The following is a 22004-nucleotide window of genomic DNA, read 5'->3' on the forward strand; positions in this document are numbered from 1 at the left end:
TTTATTTCATTAAATTTCAGAAATGAAAAGGGTAAAAGGTAGAATAAATGGACAAATATGGTTTTATACCATATGGACAACTATATTTCCGTTTTGGCAATTTTTTTTAAATAGAATAATAGGAATGAAATACATCAGAAATTTATTTATGAACAAATTTGTTATGAAATAGTTTTTTTTTTATTTTATCTAATTAACTTTTTGAAATTTGTAGAATGACCATTCCATTATATTCACAGTAAACAGTAAAAACATCTGTAGAATTAATGGAATTATTCCACATCATTCAATTTCAAAATATTGTAATCCAGTTACACCCTATAAATATTATTCTTATTTTAATATACATAATTGTTTCCAAAGGTCTTATATGTCTTTCATTTTTAATATGAGATTGAGGTTGGGGTTGAAGTATATGTTAAATAATATAATAATCAAATATTTTGAAAGCTATATTTTGGTTTTAGATAGACAATGAAATTTATTGAAGATAATATATATAAAATGCCAAAAGTTGTTATAACAAAAAAAAACAAATAAAGTATCCACTCCTTAGAAACATGCATTTTTAATTTGTATTCTTTTTTGTTCTTTAATTTTTGACGATGAATAGTGGTTTCTATAGTTTCTTAAAAAATAAATTTGAAAAAAGAAGACAAAATATATCCAAATTCTAAACATAAATTTCCTTAAAAATACTGTAATTTTTTATTAAAAAAATTATGAAAAATCGTTATATACTTTTATGGACGTCGGCAACTAGATCCGTTAAGGATTTTGAAATATTGGCTTGTGGTCTATACTAAGAAAAAAAAGGAAGAGCCTAGTTTAAGAAACATACAATATATTATCAAGGGTATATTTATATTTTCGAGGTTTAAGAAGAAAATGAAACATTGAAACAAAATTAAGATATGATGTTTTGAAAGTTTTTGTTACTTCTAAACTTTTGTTTTTCATATAAAACTGTCTTGGGCCTCCCTTAGGCCTCCAACTGTTCAAGATATACCCTATGTTCTTAAATTATGTAAATTTATGTATTTTTACACATATTAAAAAATTTAACTAATTCTGATAATAATATATAGTTTTTGTACTTACCAATTTCTCATAATTTAAATCACCAGTATCTCAAGAACTACAATTATTTTTAAAAAAAAAATACAATGGAAATCTCTTAGAAGAATATCTAACCAAATAAAAACAATTAAAAATTTCCTCCGTTTCAAAATAAATAGATGTTTTAAAGAGATTTTAATGTTTTAAAATACATGATGTTTTGATATTTTTATGTTAATTTTAGTTTTATTGAATCATGTGACTAATTGATGTTTTATAATTTTTTTTGATTATTGGTTGAACTAAATTCAGTATATATTTTTAGTGCTACATTTTAGAAAAATACATATCTTAATTCTTGTGTTTTTAATTAAAATATAACTATTTTGAAATAGAAAGAATAAAATAGCAGGAAAGAAGGACGGCTAAAGTTCTCGAAACATAAGCTTTGAGAACCTGTTAAAAATCAAAACTCTGGTGACACATGTTTTTTCCATTGTTAAAAAATTAAGCTTTTATTGTTAAAATCGTTAAATCAGCGCTCTTTCAAAAGGTAATGCTAATTTGCTACGTGGAGGTGCTGGGCACGTCTGATACATGTAGTTCTCTTTGTTATAAAAACAACAAAACATGAGGTTCTCCAATCTCCACGCATCTCCTTTTGGGTTCTTCAATGTTTTGCCATGCGCGTGCGTGTTTACGTACTGTAAATTTCAATCTCCAGTTGCATGCTATGTCCTTTTTCGTTTAGGTCGTTTCTTTAGTTGAAGGTAAGAGTAGGGGTGGACACTTTACCCGATATCCAAAGCCGCACCCGAACCCGATCCGAAAAAACCCGAACCGAAATTCAAACCGAAGTAACAAAATATCCGAACGGGTATTAAATTAGGAGAGATTGGATATCCGAACCCGAACGGGTAATATCCGAACTCGAATGGATATCCGAAGATAACCGAACATATGTATAATTAACTTTATATTTCTAGTTTTCATCTCTCATTTTATATAAAATATTTATATTGATACTACACATACTTTAAGTTCATATGATATACATAGAATTACGAAGAAAATGATTTGCTACTCACTTAAAATGTAGAGTAATTGCACTCCCTATACAAACATAACAGCTATATTTGTAAAAATGGAATTTTCACTGTTCAATTTTCATAATACCACTGCTGCCCCTGTCCCCTATACACAAAGCTTATTAATTTATTTTTCTATTTTTCAGTATTTTCATTTTTTAATTGTTTTATCATTTGTTTTTTCTCTCTCTCAGAACAGATCGAAGAGAGAAGCCGGTGATGTTAAATGGAAATCTAAGTTTGGGGAGTTTCAACTTTCAAGAGCTGAGTCATTATCGCATGAAGATGTCTCCGTAACATCTCTTTTTCCACTTACACTCTAAGCGTATGGTCCTGTGAAATCACCGTCGCCGAAAACTGGCTAACAGAATCTGAACCGGTCGAGGATTGAAGACGAAACCATATCGGTGATGGCCAAGCGCCGTCGTCTACGGCGGGACTGAACGGAAGAGAGATAGATCTCAGGGTATGGTCTTTATCTCGGGTGATGATTTATGTGGGAGAATCGATAGATTTAGGGAAAAGTGTTGCAGTTAGAGATCATAATTTTACTTTAGATCTATCGGATGTCGTTTTGCGTATATGCTTCATCCCTCTTTTTATGTTTATTTTCAACTATTTTTCGCCTGGCTACCTTATCATGAGCTTACTTATTTTTAGGAATTACTCGATGTGTGAAGTTTTTGTTTTGTTGCAGAATAGTGAACCATATATTGATGGGGCTGGTACTGAACCTGACCATGTGATTAGAACAACAGTTCGTGGTTGGATTATTATAGAAAATGTATGCAAAAAGTATGGAATCCCCAAGAAATTCACTTTTATGTGTTCGAATTTAATGTAAAATTTGGTGTGTTTAGAGTTAAATGATGAAATTTTGTAAAATAACAAGTTTTCAGTAGTGATGTAATTATGTGAAATAACCGGTTAATAAATTTCACTTGTTTTTTTTTTGCTATAATGATAACCGGCTACTCTCCGAAATGCACAACTAACAATAATATTATCCGGATAATTAATATGCATTATTTAGCTTATTGGATATGATACTAATTTTTGGGTCTAAATCTATAATAACAACTGACTATTGATTGAAAAATTCAACTAACAATAACAATGACCGGATAATTATATATGTTTGTCCACCACTAATTTAAATAACCAACAACCATTCAAAATAACTGGATAACTGGTTTGTTAGCTGAACAAATCAAAACATAACCATTCTATTTACATCCAACAATCTATACTTCAGACATTTTATATAAATCGGTTAGTCACTGGTTCAATCATACATAGCTATATTTTAAATATTATTCATTTACTAATTAACATAACCATCATCAACTCCAATAGCCGGTAGTTTTAACTCAAAACATTAGTTAATATGCAAATTATACGGATAAACTGAAATATAACCATGCTAATTTATAAAAATATAAAAATTACATTTTAACTGTACTAATTTACGTATTAACTATATGATTTAATATTTATTAGCCGGCTAAAATAAAGTCAAAATAAAATCAAAGAAAATAAGTACAAAAACATATATTTGTTAGCCAGCTAAATTAGTTTAACAGCTTGAAACATATTTGTTGGCCGTTTAAACTAATTTAATAAACTATAAACATATTTGTTAGCCGGCTAAGCTAATTTAACACTAATATTTTTGACAGCTATAAAAATTGTAAGATATTCACAAAAACACAACTAAGGAAAAATACCAAATAAAAATACAGGAAGAGAGCTACGCTAATAGAAAAGTATGTCAAGTACATAGCGACTTTCTCTTCTTGACATGTCACCAAACAACCTCATAAGCCTGCAACAGAAGCTATGAAAGTAAACCCAGAAAGAAGCTAGCTAACATTGTACTCTACAGACTGAATCTTCAATAAGATACAACAACTGATTATCGGAGAGCTGTTTCTGGTGGTGCGCCGCCGCTGCGCTAGATCTCTATTTTCCGTTCATTGTCGTTCAACCATGAATCACAGCTTTTATCTCTTAGCATGAATCAGAGCCACAAATGAATCTTCTAATTGGATGTCTGTTAAGCTGTTAATCAAAGCTTGCTTTTTTATTTCTATGTCGTCTCCTTCTCTCTCTCCATTGATGAAATTGATTAAAACGAAAAAGAAATCGTTGTTTCTCTTTCTTTCAGAAATTCATAGGGCTAAATATGTCATTTTAACCTTTTTCTCTCTCCTATTTTCTCTATTTTTCCATTCTTGCAAATTACTTAATCTTTTCTTATTTTGTTTGCAAATCGCTCTAAAATGTATGTCAAACTTTTTATTTCAAAAATTAACAAAAAGTTACATCCAAATTTTAAAACAATAACCAAATTAATGTCTTTTTAGTTTCAAAATGTTATGTCCAAATCTATTAACCATTCAATCTATTAAAAATAAAAAAAAAATTTAAGTGAAAGTTATATTTTTAAATATAAGAAATTTGAGAAATGAAAATTTTTTTTTTTTTTTTCAAAATCTAAATATCCGAACCGATCCGAAATAACCAAACCCGAACAAAAAATATCCGAACCCGACCCGAAGTACAGAAATACCCGAACGGGTTCTACACCTCTATACCGAGATACTCGAAAATCCGAAATACCCGATCCAAACCTGAATGGGTACCCGAACGCTCACCCCTAGGTAAGAGTTTGTAAATATGAAAATTGCATTGTATAATTTTCAAGCAAATTATAATTTATTCTCTAATCAAATATTCTACTTCACCTATACACTGCATCTCTTTTATATAATATTATCATATTACCTTCAACAACAACCGGAAAAACCTGAAAAAAAACATTAATAATAATAATTATATCCATTACTCTCGAAAAGGTAAATCGTGGTTATTTTTTATTCACCCATTATTTTCAGAAAATTTTTAGTGGTTCATTTGAGGAAAATGATATGGTTTCTTCTTAGATCTACGCAAAAAAAAAGTGAAGAAAAAAACTTACGAGGTCTCAAACGGCAAAAAAGGAGCACAGATTCCAGGTTTGCAGAATTGAGTTTAGAGGAAAAGATGACACCGGAAAAAACGACAAGATGACGTCTCAATTTCTTATTTGATTTGAGTTTATTTAATGTCATCGATCTTGAGTTTTTACTTTGTTATTTATTTTAAATTGTTATATGGTATGCCACACTGCTATGGTATGGTGATGAATAATTATTGTTCGCCAGTGGATGCTTGTATTTCATGTCTGGAAAACAGGAAGATGTACATATATAAGATGAACTCGCCGACTATACTATATGCGGTGAAAGAAAGTTATAGCTTATGTGTTCTTTAGTGCAACTATTTATGTAAAGTTACTATACTATTTCAGAAGAGAAAACTCTTGTATTTCTATACTATTTTTGTGAAACCGAACAATATGTCTTGACCTTCAATTTATACATTTCTCGTTTTCGTCGTGTTCATTAATAAATAAATAAATTCATGGTTTATTCTGTATAATGGTTGTAAATTAGTATTCTTTCATTGATCAGTGGTAGCACACATCAAATTACCAAACTAAATCTTATGGAACGGTTCTTGTATTTTATACAATTTGCAAGAAATGGAATAACACTTATATTTTTACTTTTCACTTATATTGACAACTATATATACTCTTTTTACTCCGATTCAGTCACCTACATACATACGATTGGTACTATTATCCATCGATTGTTTGGCATATTCATTCTTTATCTATTTTTACTTTACAAGTCTAAGTCTATTATATAATTCATAATTATATAGTATAGTTTAATAATACATAATATTAGGGTTTAAGTTTATATTTGGGTTTAGGGTTTAGTATTTAGAAGGAGGGATGAGGTTTATGGTTTAGTATTTTTGGGGTTGGGGTTTGAAGTAAGGTTTGGTATTTAGAAGTTGTGAGTGGATTTGGAGTTCTATACTACTTCGACGATATGATATAAAAAATTCGGATGCATATTTATGTGATAAATAAATGTATGGTGTTAATGATATTATGTGGTGTAATAATTAATAGTAGAGTTTTACAACCAACTATATCATCTATTTTTCACTTTAACCGACCACTTGCAACTGGAATGGACATAATCGGAAAAAAACATGTTAAATGTCAATTTATTAATTATCTCAAAATCAATGTTATCTATCTAATTTTTGTATTTTTTTTTAGCAAATTGACCTTTGTAAATATGTTTTTTTTGTCAACTTTCTTTGTAAATATCCCTTTTAATTTGGGAACAACGAGTCTCTGTAATTTTTTTATGTGTAACTTTACTAGAAGAATCAATTTGGATTTTGGCAGTGATCCATAATGACACGTGTGACAAAATGATCAGCGAAATGTATTAAACCACGATGAGTCGTCGAAAACTGAACATTGACACTTCACGTGGCTGTGATTCTGTGCAGTGTTGCACAACCTACTTCTTTGTGCCTACGTACGTATGCGTGTTTCTATTAATAGCATGCTTGTCTTTATATATGGAGACACTATATTTCTGTTCAATTCATGGGGGAAGCATAATTTATTTATTTATTTACTTATATATATATATTAGCCCCTGTTCGAAAACGCGGCCGCCTAGCCGCCTAGGCGGCCGCCTAGGCGTGACTCGGAGCTTAGCCGTGGGGAGGAGGTATAAATCGGTGACTAAAATCGGTTGGCCGTAGAAGTCCGCGTTGTCCGCGTAAATGGGAAACGCGGCCGCGTAGTTTAACTCGGTCATGAACTCAACATTAAAAATTTTGATTATTAACAATTGACAATTGCCCACTAAATCCAAAAAATGGATGCTGAGCCCATAAAAAAACTTAGTTTAATATTTGTTTGGCCCAAAACTAACTCACGTTCATATACATTTGGGGATTTTCTTTTTATGAAATAAACCCTAGAAAAGTTACGACATAAACAAAAGGGGTTTTGAGATGAACTCAGAGGAAAATTGAGAGTTGGAGACGAAGTGAAGCTGAATCTAGTTGACAACTATCCTCTGTTCGTGAATTCAAGGTAATAATCATCTTTCTGTTTCTTTTTCGTATATATAATTGACTCAAGATTGAAAACTCATACTTACTGTAGTTCTTGTATACACAAAAACAAAAACTCAGAATCAGTTTTGGGGAAGGTTGAGTTCTGAAACTACTCAGTGTTAAAGTTTATTGTGTTTAATTTTTTTTAAGGTTCAAAAGGATGAACAACCCACCAACAGATGCAGCACCTCCTTCTCTGAAGCGAAATTCAAATGATGTGGGATGGGAATTTGGAGTCTTATGTGATCCGAGAAATTCAGACAAAGTCAAATGCAAGTTGTGTGGAAAACAGTTCTCTGGTGGTGTTTTCAGGATGAAAGAACACATTGCTCATGTGAAAGGGAATGTCTCACCCTGCCCTGTTTCATCTAAAGCGGATCAAGAGAAGTGTAAGCAGGCAATTCTTGATGCAAAAGAGAAGAAGAATTTGAAAAGGAAACATGATCAAGCATTGAGGGCAGAGGTGAACATATACAAGGACATCAATACTGAGGAACTGGAAAAAGAGTTGGGAACTCTTAAAAGTCCTCACTTCCAAGGTCCTATTGATCAGTATGCAACCTCCATTAACCCTGAAGCTTCTTTGGCGGCACAAACACGACAACAGAGTATCCATGATGCCATATCTAAGGAGAAGACACATGCAGTCCGTCAATACTGTTCTAGATGGATTTATGAGGCAAATATTGCTTTCAACGCTATTGACAACGACAGTTTCAGGATGTTTTGTGAAGCGTTGGGACAGTTTGGGCCTGGTTGGGTTCCTCCAAGTCAGTATCAGCTTAGAGAGCCATTGTTAAATGAGGAACAACAAAGGACCAAGGAAAAGTTGAAGAGTCTAGAAGAAGAATGGGATAAAGAAGGTTGCTCAGTGATGACAGATGCATGGACTGATATGAAGAGAAGAAGCATAATGAATCTGTGTGTCAACTCAAGGGGAGGTACATGTTTTCTTTCATCAAAAGACACTTCTAAGGATTCTCACACGGGTGAGTACATCTTCAAATACATTGACCAGTGGATTGAAGATATTGGAGCTGAAAAAATAGTGCAAGTGGTCACTGATAATGCTACAAACAACGTGGCAGCTGCAAAGATGCTGAAACAGAAGAGACCAAGGATATTCTGGACAGGTTGTGCTGCTCACACTTTAGATTTGATGCTTGAGGCCATTTCCAAACTTCCTGGTATTGCAAAGATAATTGATCAAGCAAAGGCTGTTACTATCTTTGTATATGCTCATCATACAACACTGTCCATGATGAGAACATATACAAAGAAAAGAGATATCGTGAGACCAGGAGCAACAAGATTTGCAACTTGCTTTTTGACTTTGCAAAGCCTATACGAGAAGAAGGCACAACTGATGAGCATGTTCGGCAGCGATGAATGGCATGACTGTAAGCACTCAAAGTGTGTGAAGGGTAAAAATACGTTTGATACAATTATGAGTCATGGCTTTTGGAGTAGTGTGACGGTTGTGTTGAGGATCTTCAGTCCTTTAGTGAAGGTTCTAAGGCTGGCTGATGGAGAGAAAGTACCTTCTCTTGGATTCATTTATGGTGAGATTGTCGAAGCTAAGAAGTCTATCAAGGAAGCTTCAAATCATGTGGAGAAAAACTACCTACCTATCTTTCGGATCATTGATGAGAAAATGAAAGATAGGTTAGATTGTCCTTTGCATGTTGCTGCCTACTTCCTCAATCCTTATTATTTCTACAAAGATCCAGAAATTCTAAGTGATTTTAAGATCATGGATGGATTCATAGCTTGTGCTGAGACTTTCTATCATGGCGACTTTGAGAAACAAGATAAAGTTGTGAATCACGAGATCAATTTTTACAAGAACAAAAGTGGCTCATTTGGCAGACCTTTAGCACTGAAAGGATGTGAAATTAAGAATGACAAATTTGATCCAGGTTTGTATGTTCATATTATTTGTTTTCATTAACTTCAGATATTTATTCATCATATGTGACTGAATTGATCGTAGGGAATTGGTGGTCCACATACGGATGTGGTACACCAACTCTTCAAAAGATGGCTACAAGGATCCTTGCTTTGACGTCAAGCTCTTCCGGATGTGAAAGAAACTGGAGCTGCTTTGAAGGGGTTAGTTTATTAGTTTTTTTTTCTCTAAAAATGTGATATTATTGCTGAAATTCATTACTCTTTTATTACAGATTCACACAAAAAAAAGAAACAGGCTGGATGTCAATCGCTTAAATAGCTTAGTCTATGTGCAATTCAACGCAAAACTGTTTAAGAAGCAGAAAAAAATTAGAGAGCAAAATGCTGATGTGATATTCGATGATGGTAATGAAGATACAGTGGAAGAATGGCTTGTAGGCCGTGTAGAAGAGATGGATAGTGATCTTAATTTGCTGCTTGTAACCCAAGCTCCAAGGGTAAGAGATCTATATGATGATGACTTTGAGTCTGAAGATGATGAAGAATATGTTGTGGACATGGAATTTGAACCGGATATATATCAGCATGTTCCTCTCTTCCATGACTCACAATCTAATTAGTAAGGTTAGTAAGTCATCTTAGATCTCTGGTCATTTTTGTATCTAACATGTTGCTTCTCTTTATACGTATTGGTTGTTGTATGTCTTGTTATTTGCCATCGTTTGATTATATTATTATTGCAGGTGTATGCTACAAGATCTATAACTCCTAACACATCTTTCCAATTCATGGTGATTACTTGATCTGAAGACATAAAGGATGAAGACCTGCAATCCTTTGTTGTATTTTGTGTGTTTTCAAGATCAAGACAATCTCTTTTTTTGTTTATCCCATGAATTGAAATTCTTTTTTGTGGTGCTTGAATCAGATGTGTACGAGAGGAAAAACGTATGTTCTTTTGTAATATTTATAAAAGCATGTATTAAAACTTTTATTATAATTTTTATTATCTAAACATATTAAAAATATATTAAATTATGTTAAAAACTAGGCCCCGCGTACACCCCGCGTACTCCCCGATTTTCTTGCAACTCGCTAGGCCCGGACCGAGCGCCCGACTCACGCCTAGCGTAGTTCCGAACAGGGATATTAGCCCACATTATTTTCGTAAAATACATATATGTTTTTACGCTAGAATTTATTTATCGGCGGCGCTGCGACACATATATCTTGGAAATGCATATTTGTTACTATGCGTACGTAGTTTGCAGAAAATAGCAATTTTCATTTTTCTTTATATACAGTGGATCTATGAACGTGATGTTGAAGACATTTTGGTATATGAAATAGATATCAGTCTACGTCTAGCATTGGAAAGAATTTAGAAACACCATTAGCAATACTTCTTGGCTTCCTTCCTTCATTTTAGCAATACTTCTTGGCTTCCTTCCTTCATCTTCATAAAGCTAATTTCTGTCTTAAATATATAAGGTAAAAACACAACTATTTTCTAAATTCTTTCCAATACTTCTTGGCTTCTGTATCTTTGTCTAGCATTGTGTATATAATTGCCTGTACATGAAACACCATTAGCTTTATAACAACTAAACACTGCGATAAAATTCGTTTAATTAATATAGTCCATAAACACATATTTATATTATGTTGATAAACCTTATAAAGAGGGATCCGAATATCAGAAATTAGGGCATTCTCATCATTTAGACAACTGTACTCAGCAGCTTCTTGATACCTCTCCTAGAATATCATCGAAATATACTAACCATTAATCACATATATACAAGAATGTTTAATACAAAGAAATTAGACTTGCATGCATATGCATATGACGAAAATAATAAAATAATCACCAGCAATATTAAAATTTCAACTAGGGCCATCTGCACGTTGAAGGCGGCCTCGGGCTCGTTTTTGTATCGCATGTTTGCGTCGCGAAGGAGCTGCACCGCCTCCTCGCATTTTCCTTCCTTCATCTTCCGCACTGCCTCCATCTATATTTCCCTCAGTTTAAAAGATTGTTAAATATTTTCTTTCATTTGCTCAAAAAAAAAATATTTTCTCTCTTTTTAAATTGGTTGATCTTGTGGCTATAAAGTTATAGGCTTGTAGCACTTGATATATGGTGTCAATTTGTAAAGAAATTATATGAATTTTTATAGGGTATCGAAAGATTCTTAATATAAAGTAAACAAATAATAGCTTTGTTTGTATTTTGCATAATGTTTATGTAAACTCGCTTTGAGAGATGTTAAAAAAATCAGAGCACGTCGTCATAGTAATATTTTTATTTACAAACTATATCCATAATTATTCTCTTCTTAGTATATAAATATTTATAATATGGAAATAGAGGTACCAAACTAAAATAGCGAAAAAGATCACATTGAAGTTTTTTTTTTTGCAGAAAACCCTATTTTTATTTTTGTTTGTTAGATTTCATTACACCTTTTTGGGTAATAAGTAAAACAGAACCGAGCAATCCTTTTGAATTTATAAGTTTGCAAAGTATACCTTGATGGAATCAGTATCTTCCTTTGAGGGCAATGAAGGGAGTTTATGAAGATTGAATGGTCTTTGAGAAGGAATGGGTTTAGCCGAAGCAAGCATTGAGCTCACTTCAAAGAGAGACTGCAATGCGTACTTTGCCGGCAAAGGATACATCCCTGAAGATTCTGATACAGCTGCGGTTGGCTTCCCGGTTATGATCATGTCGGCGGCGCTTGGACGCCCAGCTGCGGCGGCAGAATAGCTCATATTCTTTATCTTAAAGCCGAAAATACCTAAGGCACAAGCAAGTGCAAGGGATGCTCCCGCCGCCATTTTTAACGGCTTTAAGAGTTTTTTATCATCTTGATAATCACTTTTGCTATTTGATTTGGCCATCGTGATTGGAGATCTGATGAACAAACGACCGCTTGGACTGCCATTGGAGGGAGAAACAAGAAAAGGTTTTTGAGATCCAAGAGTTGGTTTATGTGAGGAGGTAAAATTAGAGAAAGGAAGTGTTAGTTTCTGCGTATGGCCTAGAAGAAATGTAGAAGCCATTTTTCTTCTTATGAGTTGAAAAAAAAAATATAATGGATTTTTATTGCATTTGGTTGATCTTATGTTAGAGATTGGTTCTTAAATTTTTGTTCCTGTTAATTTCCCCACGTGCATAGAAGATGTGACAGTTTCAGGGTTTGTGAAGTAAAGCATCAATTTGTTACTTCAGACGGAAGTAACCAGTTTGGCAGAAAGGCATCAAAGAATGTTGCTTAAACAAGCAAGTACGTATATACTAATATAAGCATATTTTTTCTAATTTACTGTTTTGTATTGTTTCTTTTCTGAAAATGTTGTTCTGATATTCTCTTTTGAATTAACAAACTTCAAAGACTAGTGTATTTCTATTTGATTAGGAATTATGTAAAAAAAATTATTATTCTTTCCAAAGTGTCGGAAACTTATATATACCGGTGGCGCCATATTCTTTGTTCGTATGCCTTCTAAGTATATTAACTTCTTTACTTGCGATGCAAGACTATAACATTAGAATAACTTGAATGTGCGCTTTCGTCTTCCTTTTGCAAACCAATTTTCTTTGTATATAAAAGAATCTTTCAAGAAGGAAAAAAATATAAATATATTGACATTCATAACAAAAGAATCAGACAAAACAAATAATTTAGGTAAGTATATGGTGAATCGGTCCAAGAACAGGTTCACCATGAAAACAAAGTATGGAGCAGCAGTTGCACCCGTCTTCTTCCTTGCTGGTGCATATGTCGCTTGGAATTACATAAATCATCGGTTATGGAGAAAGAAGGACGACAACAATGGTCGAGATATCAGAAAAGGCATCCATAACAGCATTAGTAAGGAGACTTCTTTAGCAAGACGTCGAAAGGATCAGAAAAACCTCTCTAGATCTGTTTCAATGGGGGCTATTCGAGGAGGAAAAGTGGCATTGCAGAGATTGCTTGACTTGCACTCATATCATCTTGATACTTCTTCCCTTGTAAATGCTGAGATTGAATTTGAATCTTTGCTTTCCAGGGAAAGGCCGGATTTCGGGTTGCTTCAGGTTGTTTCATATACAAAATCTTTTTACCCTTTAGGATTAAATTTGAAGTCGTTAGAACCCTATTTTCTTCTTCCTCTTGTAGAGAGACATTGTGAAGATGGAAATGAGTGGAAAAGAAGCAAAAGGAGTTGAGATATTGAAGAAAGCACTGGACAAAGCAAAAGCAGAAGGAAAAGGTCATGAGGCTTATGAGATTGAGATGTTGCTTGTGGAGATGTTGATCTACATGGTTTGCTCTTTACATTCATTTATCATAAGTATGATTATTTTCAGCATATCTTTATAAAAAGTTAAAACAATATATATATAATAGGGAAACATTGAAGAGGCTTCAAAATGTAAGTGCTTAGAGGATGATTTCATAACAGATGCAAGGCGTCCTCTCTACCAGGCAAGTAACTGTAGTCCTTTGTTGTTACTTTAAAATCCTATCTATCATTTTATTTTCGCTTAGTGTCAAATGATTTTTTTTATATCTCAGACTATAATATATTACTTTCGTGGAGATCCTTGGAAGCAAGTCGAGGAGGCATTCAACAGGTTCAGGGAGATTCAGATGGGTCTACAATGGCCTGGAAACTCAGAGGAAAGTGAGAGTCACGAAATCACATTAGATGAGTTCAAGAAAGTAATGGAATCTCTCAAGCACGAAATTGAAGACAGCAAGAAAAGACAAACGGTTAACTCAACTCCACGTGAGGCTAAATAAAAGTGACATGGATGATATGTTCAATAACTTCAAGAAATGGTGTTGTTTCCACGAATTGATAAAAACATATGGTACACTACTCTTGAAAAATACATCAACTTATAACAAATAGAACAATCTAAATATGTCATTATAATATACCATTTCTTCAGTATCAAATATTGTCAAAAAAAACATTTATCCGTATGCAGAGGAAGACACAAATGGACATCATTTAGTAACATGGACATCATAATTTTAATAATAACTAATATTTTTTGACATGATCCTGAAGACTAAGCACACAGTCGTTCATCAGAACAAGGAGATATTTATTTATTTATTTTGGTCCACTATTTTAATTAATAGTTCACTAATTTTTTTACACTATAAGGTTTAAGGCTCGACTCCAAAATACATTGTATCAAATATGTAAACTAATGAAAAAAAAAAACTTACAATAAAGCTTTGACAAAGTTTAAATAAAACCGTTATACGTTAATTTTTATAAAACAGTTCAATATAAAAAAAAGTTGAACTGTGAATTTTAGTTAGAACTAGAACGCAACTCAATGTCATGTAAATACAATTCAGTCGTGAATTTTTCTTACAAAACTAAAAAATTATCGGTTACAAATTCGTAAATTTAATAATTTTCATAACTCGAAATAGAATTATCAAATCAGTCTTTAAAAAAAAAAGAACACCGAGGGAAAGAAAGTTGCTACTTGTGGATTTTGAATTAACATTATTTTTCTTCAAACCAAAAAGAAAGGCTTATATAATTCATAATAACAGGCCCAACCGAGCCCAAATTAAACAGGCCCAGAACCATTTTCACCAGTCGCAAGCAGAAGAAGAAGCAGCTTCGAATCGATCCGAGGAGTGAGCTAAGCTAAAACAGAGAGAAACTCAAAACCCTAATCCAATCCCGCCAATGGCCAATCTCCGAGGAGTCCTAACCAACGTCTCTTCCTACTGTCAACGCTCCTTCTCTCAACCAGCTCTGCTATGGCGATCCGCGGTCAAACCTCCGATCCAATCCAGACACATCTCCACAACTCTCGCGAAACAGGCGTCGAAACACAGCGGAACGGAGCAAGGCGTGAAGCGAAACAGCGCAGATCACAGACGTAGACTGCTCGCGGCGAGATTCGAGCTGAGAAGGAAGCTCTACAAAGCGTTTTGCAAGGATCCGGAGCTTCCCAGCGAAATGAGAGAGAAGAATCGTTACAAGCTGTCGAAGCTGCCGAGGAACAGTGCGTTTACGAGGATAAGGAACAGGTGCGTGTTCACTGGTCGGTCTAGGTCCGTGACGGAGCTGTTTCGGATGTCGAGGATCTGTTTCCGTGGGTTGGCGAATAAAGGGGAGTTGATGGGTATAAAGAAATCTTCTTGGTAAGGGGCTTTGCAAGGAAAGTGACCGAACCATAAAGTAAGTGTAGCTTTGAGTTTATATTTATTGTTCTGTGTATTGTGTAATGTCTGATGGATGAATCTTTTTTTTTTCTAGGAATCAAACAACTTTTGGCGGCTGCTAGATTTTGAGTAGCTGTTGGTGTAATGATTCATTACAAAACTTAGTTTTGCTTATAACACAAGTGCTGCTCCTTTTTTATTTTATGATCCCGTTCAAGATTGTAGAAGTTATTCTAGCGATTCTCGTTGAATAAGATTAACAATTGTCAAGATGTTATTTTGTTGTAATTTTTGATGAATTGACTAGTATTTTTTTTTAAAGGCATAATGTCGAATGCATTGTCTAAGTAAGTAAAAGGTTATTAAGTAGTAGTGTAAAAAAAGGTCCAAGGAAAAAATTATATGGGAATTTAAAGTTCAAGTGTTAGGTTGTATGTTTTGTTTAGTCAAAAATTACCGAGGAGATGAGTATAATGACTAACCCAAACAAATTTAAAGAATAGATTCATTCCTCATGTTGTATGCTTTATGTGCGTGGCTATAAGTAAACGCTTTAGGCTGTTCTATAGTAAGGTGAGAGCGTACAGCATCTTAGCTGCCCAAGCTTCTTAGTTTTTTTTTCTATGAATAAAACATAAGACCATCCGTGAGTTACCCCATCTTCCAAAATTACACAATCTCTTTAAAAGCACTTGACTCAGCATTTCAAATGTGTCCGAGTCTAAAAAAGAGCAGCAGAAGAGTTGTGATGACTAACCAACAGTATCATCGACAATCAACCATCTGGAGTAAGGTTTCAGAGAGAATCCTCGCCTTTGCTATATACTTACAGGGTTCACGGTTTTGCCTGAGCAGTGAGAGCACATTTCTACTAATGTGTTCTAGTGATAATGTTTCTGAGTCTATTCATCAGTGTCTAAAATATGTGCTAACAATGACTCCCCACTTGTTATTTTTTTTGTCTACACAGTTTTCATCGAAGTTTACGAAAAGGGAAATGTTGCTACTGGTCCATATTTAATAAATGAGTATATGAGAGAAGCTAAGTAAGAAGCCACTATCATGTAGCACCAATGACTACGACCACCACGCGGTTTGTGGTCAAGAGGGTCCACAAATGCCAAAATGGCTACCTTTCTCAATCTAATTTTTTTTTTTTGACATATCCCTCAATACCTCATTGGTTATTTTTTTTCCAAAACTTTAGCTATTAAAATAATTAAAGAATAGAACAAAAAGAACAGCTGGGAGGATTTAGGATAAAAAGGACACTACACTTCCCTGCTTTTGCTCACACTGCCCCAAAAGAACTCACAGTAACACTTTGACCGTTCAGAAAGAAAGAGAGAGGTAGAGATGGTGCTTTACAACAATGATAGTTGCAAATTGGTTTCCACTCTAATGCTTCTGGTTGGTCTCTGCGTCTTCGCTGCAGCCTCCGACGGCAAAACTTCGCCGGTCGAAGACGGTACGCTGTTCTTCACTCACATAATCTCATCAGTTTTCTTGGTTTGGTTTAGACTGCTTGTTGGTTTTGGGGGTTTCTAATGATGTAAACAGCATATGATTGTTTGTTCTCTCTGTTCCAAGAACAAAACATGGATGCACCGTGGCCTCTATTGCCTGTTTCTTCTCTCTAAAATGGGTTACTTACAGATCTGGCTAAGGAGCTTAAAGTTATATAATCTTCACTTTGTTTCTAGAGTCCCAGTTTCAGGGTTTTACCCCAATCTCACATCTTAAGTCCCCTGTTGCTTAGTATTAATATTTTATTTCCCCTTTGTGTGTTTGTTTGACTGCTGGTTAACTGAGCAATGAGTCAAGTTAGGATCATTTATCTTGGAATAAAAATCTCGTAGTAATTTTCAAATTAAACGATCACAATAGTAAAAGAAGACAAAAGCTTTATGGGTCATTTTAGGTAAAAGAATAGAAAATCCCTCCTCAGCTCCTTAAGTCTGTCCCGCTGTATTCAATTTAAATCTTTAACAGTCAAAACTTATTTTTATCAGTCTTCACTCTTTAGAAAACTAAATTATTAGTAGTAGCACTTGCACTATTAATTGGATCCTTAAATTCGACTAGTCATTTCCCTGCCCTAAGGAAAAGGGCACTCGTAAATGTAGACACACGACCCACATATTCATAACTCATACCAATGTGTGTGATTCCCACCAAAGTTAATGCGTGGACGGTGATGAAACGGTTCAATTCTCGTGTCTTCTCTTTACTCGTGTTTCTCTGTTCATTTTTTTTAAAAATAATAATAGATTCAACAAACAAACCGCTGGTAAGTGTGACCTCACGAGAAATGCGAGGGAGAGAATCTATTACGGAAGATATAATTTGTCTAGATTGCAAATTCTTGAGAGAATGTAAGGCCCAAAAGTGGACATCGAAGATGAAACATATCATTGTTGTGTAGGGGGACCAACTGATTGTTATCCATCTCCATCCCATATAATATTTTCTGACACCATATTTAAATACCGTACTTATCCCTTTTTCCCTTCATAAATTATTACAAGTACAGTTGTAAGATTTTTTTTTTTTTTAATGATAGTTTTAAAACATAAAACATTGTTTGTTGTAATAAAACGACTAGTGAAACGGACTTAGTAATTAATACGGGTCTTTTTACAGGCTTGGTGGTTAACGGCGACTTCGAGACTCCACCATCAAACGGCTTCCCTGATGACGCCATGGTCCAAGACTCCACCGAGATCCCTAGCTGGCGATCTGACGGCACCGTGGAGCTAATAAAGTCCGGTCAAAAACAAGGCGGGATGATCCTGATCGTTCCCGAGGGACGCCACGCCGTGAGGTTAGGAAACGATGCAGAGATCAGCCAAGAACTCGCGGTGGAGAAAGGTTTTATCTACTCCGTCACGTTCAGCGCCGCACGCACGTGTGCGCAGCTCGAGTCGCTGAACGTGTCGGTGGCTTCAGATGAGCCCATCGCGTCGCAGACCATTGACCTGCAAACGCTTTACAGCGTTCAAGGGTGGGACCCTTATGCTTGGGCGTTTGAAGCGGTTGAGGATCGTGTCCGGTTGGTGTTTAGGAATCCTGGTATGGAGGATGATCCTACTTGTGGCCCAATCATCGACGACATCGCCCTCAAGAAACTCTTCACTCCTGATAAACCCAAAGGTGATATTTTCGTTTTTGCTAAAATAACCCCTTAAGTTTTCCTTATTGGTTTAGGCTGCCCATATTTCTTAAATCGTTTGATTTTACACCAATTGGGGACATTTAAAGTACAACTCGCACATACGCACCAGCCTTCTTTAAGAATGTACGATGTTGTGTACTAAATCACACAAATCAAAAATCTACTTTTTTCTAGAAAATATCATTGGAAATATAAATTGAAATTAGTTTAATTAATCATAAATAAAAATGAGTAGGACATAATTGATTACGTATTTTTGATGAAATTAAATTTTATTTTGATTTATGAAAATATATTATATTGCGAAAAAAAGAGAAAAGAATAAAAACATTTTACATATTAAAGAATAAAGAGTGATGATTGTTTTGCCAACATAACCCAATCATTTTCCTTAATTTATGTTTTTGAACATCCAAACTTTATATAACTTCAAATATACCCCTAAATTTAGCATGTATTCAAAACTAGCCCCTGAATTTCCCTTATTTTCTGTTATTGATACCAAATGTTATGACTTCTGCTAAATTTTACCCCAACAGAACCAAACTTCCCGCCATTAAAAATAACGAACTGTTAAATTTTAACAGGCAATGCTGTGGTTAATGGAGATTTCGAAGAAGGTCCATGGATGTTCAGAAACACGACCCTAGGTGTTCTCCTTCCGACAAACCTGGACGAAGAAACCTCCTCTCTTCCCGGCTGGACCGTCGAATCGAACCGTGCAGTCCGGTTCATCGACTCAGACCACTTCTCGGTCCCTGAGGGAAAGCGAGCGGTGGAGCTTCTATCGGGGAAAGAAGGCATAATCTCTCAAATGGTTGAGACAAAGGCCAACGTTCCGTACAAGATGTCTTTCTCGTTGGGCCACGCAGGCGACAAGTGCAAGGAGCCTCTGGCCGTAATGGCGTTTGCCGGCGATCAAGCGCAGAACTTTCACTACATGGCGCAAGCGAACTCTAGTTTCGAAGTCTCCGAGTTGAATTTCACGGCGAAGGCGGACCGTACGAGGATTGCTTTCTACAGCGTCTATTACAATACTAGGATGGACGATATGAGCTCCTTGTGTGGGCCTGTGATTGATGACGTCAAGGTTTGGTTCTCCGGGTCTAGTAGAATTGGTTTTGGGCTTCCGGTTTTGGTTCTGGTTCTCGCATTGGTTTTTATCTAGATTATTCCGGTTTAGATGTCCCTGGATCAGAATATATGTATTGGGCAGACCGGGAATTTATAGGTTTGTTCCAATGTTGTATGGTTAAGTATCGGTTCAAGGTAACTATGAATGAGAAAGTCTTTTATGTTTTAATAATTTATTGTAATTCATGGTCCAATGTAAGACGTTTTGATAAACAAGACTTGATCAAGGTTCAGGGTCTTACGGTTTAGATGAAGGTATGTTCTTGGGACAGAGATGGTGTAATTGACTCTAACTTAATCGAGAGAGTATCATACAATATTATAGTACTATTGGAGATAAGCATCAATGAGCTGTTGAGTTTATTTTCGCTGATCTGACATGAATTGTTTCCACTAGGCTTGGTCATTGGTCTGATTGAGCTAATGAGAATACTTATCGGGTACGTCTTTATATCCTCTCTAATAATTACTAACAGGAAGTTCACTGCCTCTGTTTATATAATCAACAGCTGCTGAAATTCCATCACCATCATATCAATATAAAGCGCCTTTTTTTATTTGTGTGATGAAATTGTTGAGAACTTTATTGACCCTGCTCATGTAGATTTGATCAGCTTGCAGACTTTTTTTACTAAAACTTTTAGACAAATATAAACGTTTCAAATATGCATGTTATATTTGGATTCTTACTGTATTGTTTGGTATATGTTTGAACTTTTGTCACTCAAAGCTTCACTGTATATGATGAGTCATGACTCGTGAGTGGAAGAGCTTTGTCAGTCGTCAATGATCTCAACCATGAGAAAAGGCAGTGGTGAAGACTCGTTTTGATGACATCAATGGATTTATCCTAATCTTGCCATATCTGCTGAAGTTTCTTGTACTGGCCAACACATGTTGTGAATGTGTTTGGACGTACTGTTGTATCGTATTTTGGGCTTTAGTTGGATTTGTAATTTGTTTCTTTATACCATGTAATGTCCAATGCGTTTTTAGTGAAACATTGGACGACAGAGAAAAATGGACTGTGTCCGTTGTCTGTTGTCTGACCAACCTTATCTAAAAGATTAATGAGAAAAGTGGTCTGGAAACTTCGAAAGTCGTTGAATCTGAAAAATATAAAGTTCTTTTCAAACCGGAAACCTTAACTGAGCTAATAACGTTCATTGACTGCTACATCTACATATATTATTATTTTTTTTTTTGAGCAACCTACATATATTATAATACCAAAGAATTAGGTGAATAAGTTAGTAAGTTACCCCAGTATTTCGTATTTCGCAGAATTTTGGTCACATTCCAAGTGATCTTTCAAAGCTAAAAGGCAATTATGTATTCTAAAGAAGATGAAATTAGAAAAGTCAATATGCCAAAATGTTTTAATTAAAAGAAACCATGTAACGTGATTCTTTATTGACAAAGTTGTAATGTATTTCTAGATACTAATTCAACCCCTGAGCCAACTAGTCAAAAGAATAATTGAACGTTTTGCAATTATTTTAACAAAAGGATATGATTTTGTAATAGAAGCGTTATCTAAAACTATTAGATGACACACGTAATTACGTCTACACAATGAAAATGACTTAAATAAAAGGTCAACGACGTTGATTCTTAAGAGTAGATCAAGAAAAGGAATCTTCATAAACCCAAAAATAAAAAAAGATTCGTCAAATATGTTTGCTCCGAAAACATTTTTGTTTTTGACGTCGTATATGCATGTATTATGTATATAAAAAAAATGTATTATGTATTTCAAGAAAGTTTGTTATGATTGGATAAAGAGGTCTTAAAAAGCTGGTCCTCAAACACATATGATATATATCGTATAGCGATAAGAACTTGAACAGTTAATAATGACGATAAAAGTGTTAGGTTAGCAGTTAGCAGTAATTTTACATGATTAATTATGTGTTGATATGTTATCATGGATCTCGTTGCATTGCAGACTAAATAATCTGTAAATAACGAATTCAATTAAAAGTTGATATAAGAGATCTGACACACCATAAGAGTAAGACCACTGGAGCACTGGAAATTCAGTGGTGCACCACACTCTTAAATTTGGCTACTAACTTTCCTGTTATAAATAATTGAAAAAGGAAAGCTGTTTCATGAGTTAGGTTATAAGAAGGCAATAAAATAAAGAAGGAGACAAACTTGGCGAAATACAAAGGTGAAGGTAACTTCTTTTCATTCAATTCATCATCTACATTTCCGTCTATTTAAATAAAAGTTTCAACCTGCTTGAAAGCATTTTGGCCTAATAATTAAAGTTTAAAAGTTTTTACATCAAATATAGGATTTAACGTTATATTTTTTTCGTAAATTAAGAAATGCAAAGTTTGAAAGTTTTAGAGTGGTACAAGCAGAACTGTTGGTTATGTACTTATGTTCCGTGAA

At 34.4% G+C, this 22004-nt stretch overlaps 6 protein-coding genes across 7 annotated transcripts in view; 5 read left to right on the top strand and 1 right to left on the bottom strand.

Moving 5' to 3' along the window:
* LOC117134085 overlaps positions 1-22004 on the top strand; it is a 905201-nt gene that overhangs the window by 108474 nt on the left and 774723 nt on the right. The window lies entirely within an intron of this gene.
* On the top strand, positions 7291-9764 carry LOC103867813. The gene has a single exon (XM_033291744.1). The coding sequence runs from the start codon at positions 7348-7350 to the stop codon at positions 9136-9138; it is 1791 nt and encodes a 596-aa protein (XP_033147635.1). The 5' UTR covers positions 7291-7347; the 3' UTR covers positions 9139-9764.
* Positions 10327-12555, bottom strand: LOC103867446. Of its 2 annotated transcripts, XM_009145519.3 has the most exons (4): positions 11631-12555; positions 10970-11110; positions 10773-10856; positions 10327-10670 (listed from the first exon to the last, which is right to left on the bottom strand). In XM_009145519.3, the coding sequence occupies exons 1-4, from the start codon at positions 12162-12164 to the stop codon at positions 10602-10604; spliced, it is 828 nt and encodes a 275-aa protein (XP_009143767.1). In that variant the 5' UTR covers positions 12165-12555; the 3' UTR covers positions 10327-10601. The 2 variants fall into 2 exon arrangements, with proteins under 2 accessions (XP_009143767.1, XP_033147697.1); XM_033291806.1 differs by having other exon boundaries at positions 10327-10856; positions 11631-12220.
* On the top strand, positions 12678-14070 carry LOC103867447. The gene is made up of 4 exons (XM_009145520.3): positions 12678-13185; positions 13268-13414; positions 13499-13576; positions 13667-14070. The coding sequence occupies exons 1-4, from the start codon at positions 12799-12801 to the stop codon at positions 13892-13894; spliced, it is 840 nt and encodes a 279-aa protein (XP_009143768.1). The 5' UTR covers positions 12678-12798; the 3' UTR covers positions 13895-14070.
* LOC108871942 (ribosomal protein S14, mitochondrial) lies at positions 14322-15629 on the top strand. The gene is made up of 2 exons (XM_018659022.2): positions 14322-15308; positions 15387-15629. Exon 1 carries the CDS (start codon positions 14811-14813, stop codon positions 15273-15275), a length of 465 nt encoding a protein of 154 aa, XP_018514538.1. The 5' UTR covers positions 14322-14810; the 3' UTR covers positions 15276-15308; positions 15387-15629.
* LOC103867448 lies at positions 16504-19828 on the top strand. Its single transcript, XM_009145521.3, has 3 exons — positions 16504-16760; positions 17936-18445; positions 19055-19828. Exons 1-3 carry the CDS (start codon positions 16649-16651, stop codon positions 19633-19635), a joined length of 1203 nt encoding a protein of 400 aa, XP_009143769.1. The 5' UTR covers positions 16504-16648; the 3' UTR covers positions 19636-19828.

The sequence above is a fragment of the Brassica rapa genome, chromosome A05, assembly GCF_000309985.2.
Source record: "Brassica rapa cultivar Chiifu-401-42 chromosome A05, CAAS_Brap_v3.01, whole genome shotgun sequence".
Lineage (NCBI taxonomy): Eukaryota > Viridiplantae > Streptophyta > Magnoliopsida > Brassicales > Brassicaceae > Brassica > Brassica rapa.

What these genes read in the sequence shown, in the direction of transcription:
- LOC103867813 (XM_033291744.1), top strand. Translation starts at nt 7,348, where the DNA reads ATGAACAACCCACCAACAGATGCAGCACCTCCTTCTCTGAAGCGAAAT.
- LOC103867446 (XM_033291806.1), bottom strand. Translation starts at nt 12,164, where the DNA reads ATGGCTTCTACATTTCTTCTAGGCCATACGCAGAAACTAACACTTCCT. An exon ending in AAGATACTGATTCCATCAAG is followed by an intron (nt 11,111 to 11,630) that starts GTATACTTTGCA and finishes AGGGAAATATAG; the next exon opens with ATGGAGGCAGTGCGGAAGAT. An exon ending in TTGAAATTTTAATATTGCTG is followed by an intron (nt 10,857 to 10,969) that starts GTGATTATTTTA and finishes ATGATATTCTAG; the next exon opens with GAGAGGTATCAAGAAGCTGC.
- LOC103867447 (XM_009145520.3), top strand. Translation starts at nt 12,799, where the DNA reads ATGGTGAATCGGTCCAAGAACAGGTTCACCATGAAAACAAAGTATGGA. An exon ending in CGGATTTCGGGTTGCTTCAG is followed by an intron (nt 13,186 to 13,267) that starts GTTGTTTCATAT and finishes TTCCTCTTGTAG; the next exon opens with AGAGACATTGTGAAGATGGA. An exon ending in CAAGGCGTCCTCTCTACCAG is followed by an intron (nt 13,577 to 13,666) that starts GCAAGTAACTGT and finishes TTTATATCTCAG; the next exon opens with ACTATAATATATTACTTTCG.
- LOC108871942 (XM_018659022.2), top strand. Translation starts at nt 14,811, where the DNA reads ATGGCCAATCTCCGAGGAGTCCTAACCAACGTCTCTTCCTACTGTCAA.
- LOC103867448 (XM_009145521.3), top strand. Translation starts at nt 16,649, where the DNA reads ATGGTGCTTTACAACAATGATAGTTGCAAATTGGTTTCCACTCTAATG. An exon ending in AACTTCGCCGGTCGAAGACG is followed by an intron (nt 16,761 to 17,935) that starts GTACGCTGTTCT and finishes GTCTTTTTACAG; the next exon opens with GCTTGGTGGTTAACGGCGAC. An exon ending in CACTCCTGATAAACCCAAAG is followed by an intron (nt 18,446 to 19,054) that starts GTGATATTTTCG and finishes AAATTTTAACAG; the next exon opens with GCAATGCTGTGGTTAATGGA.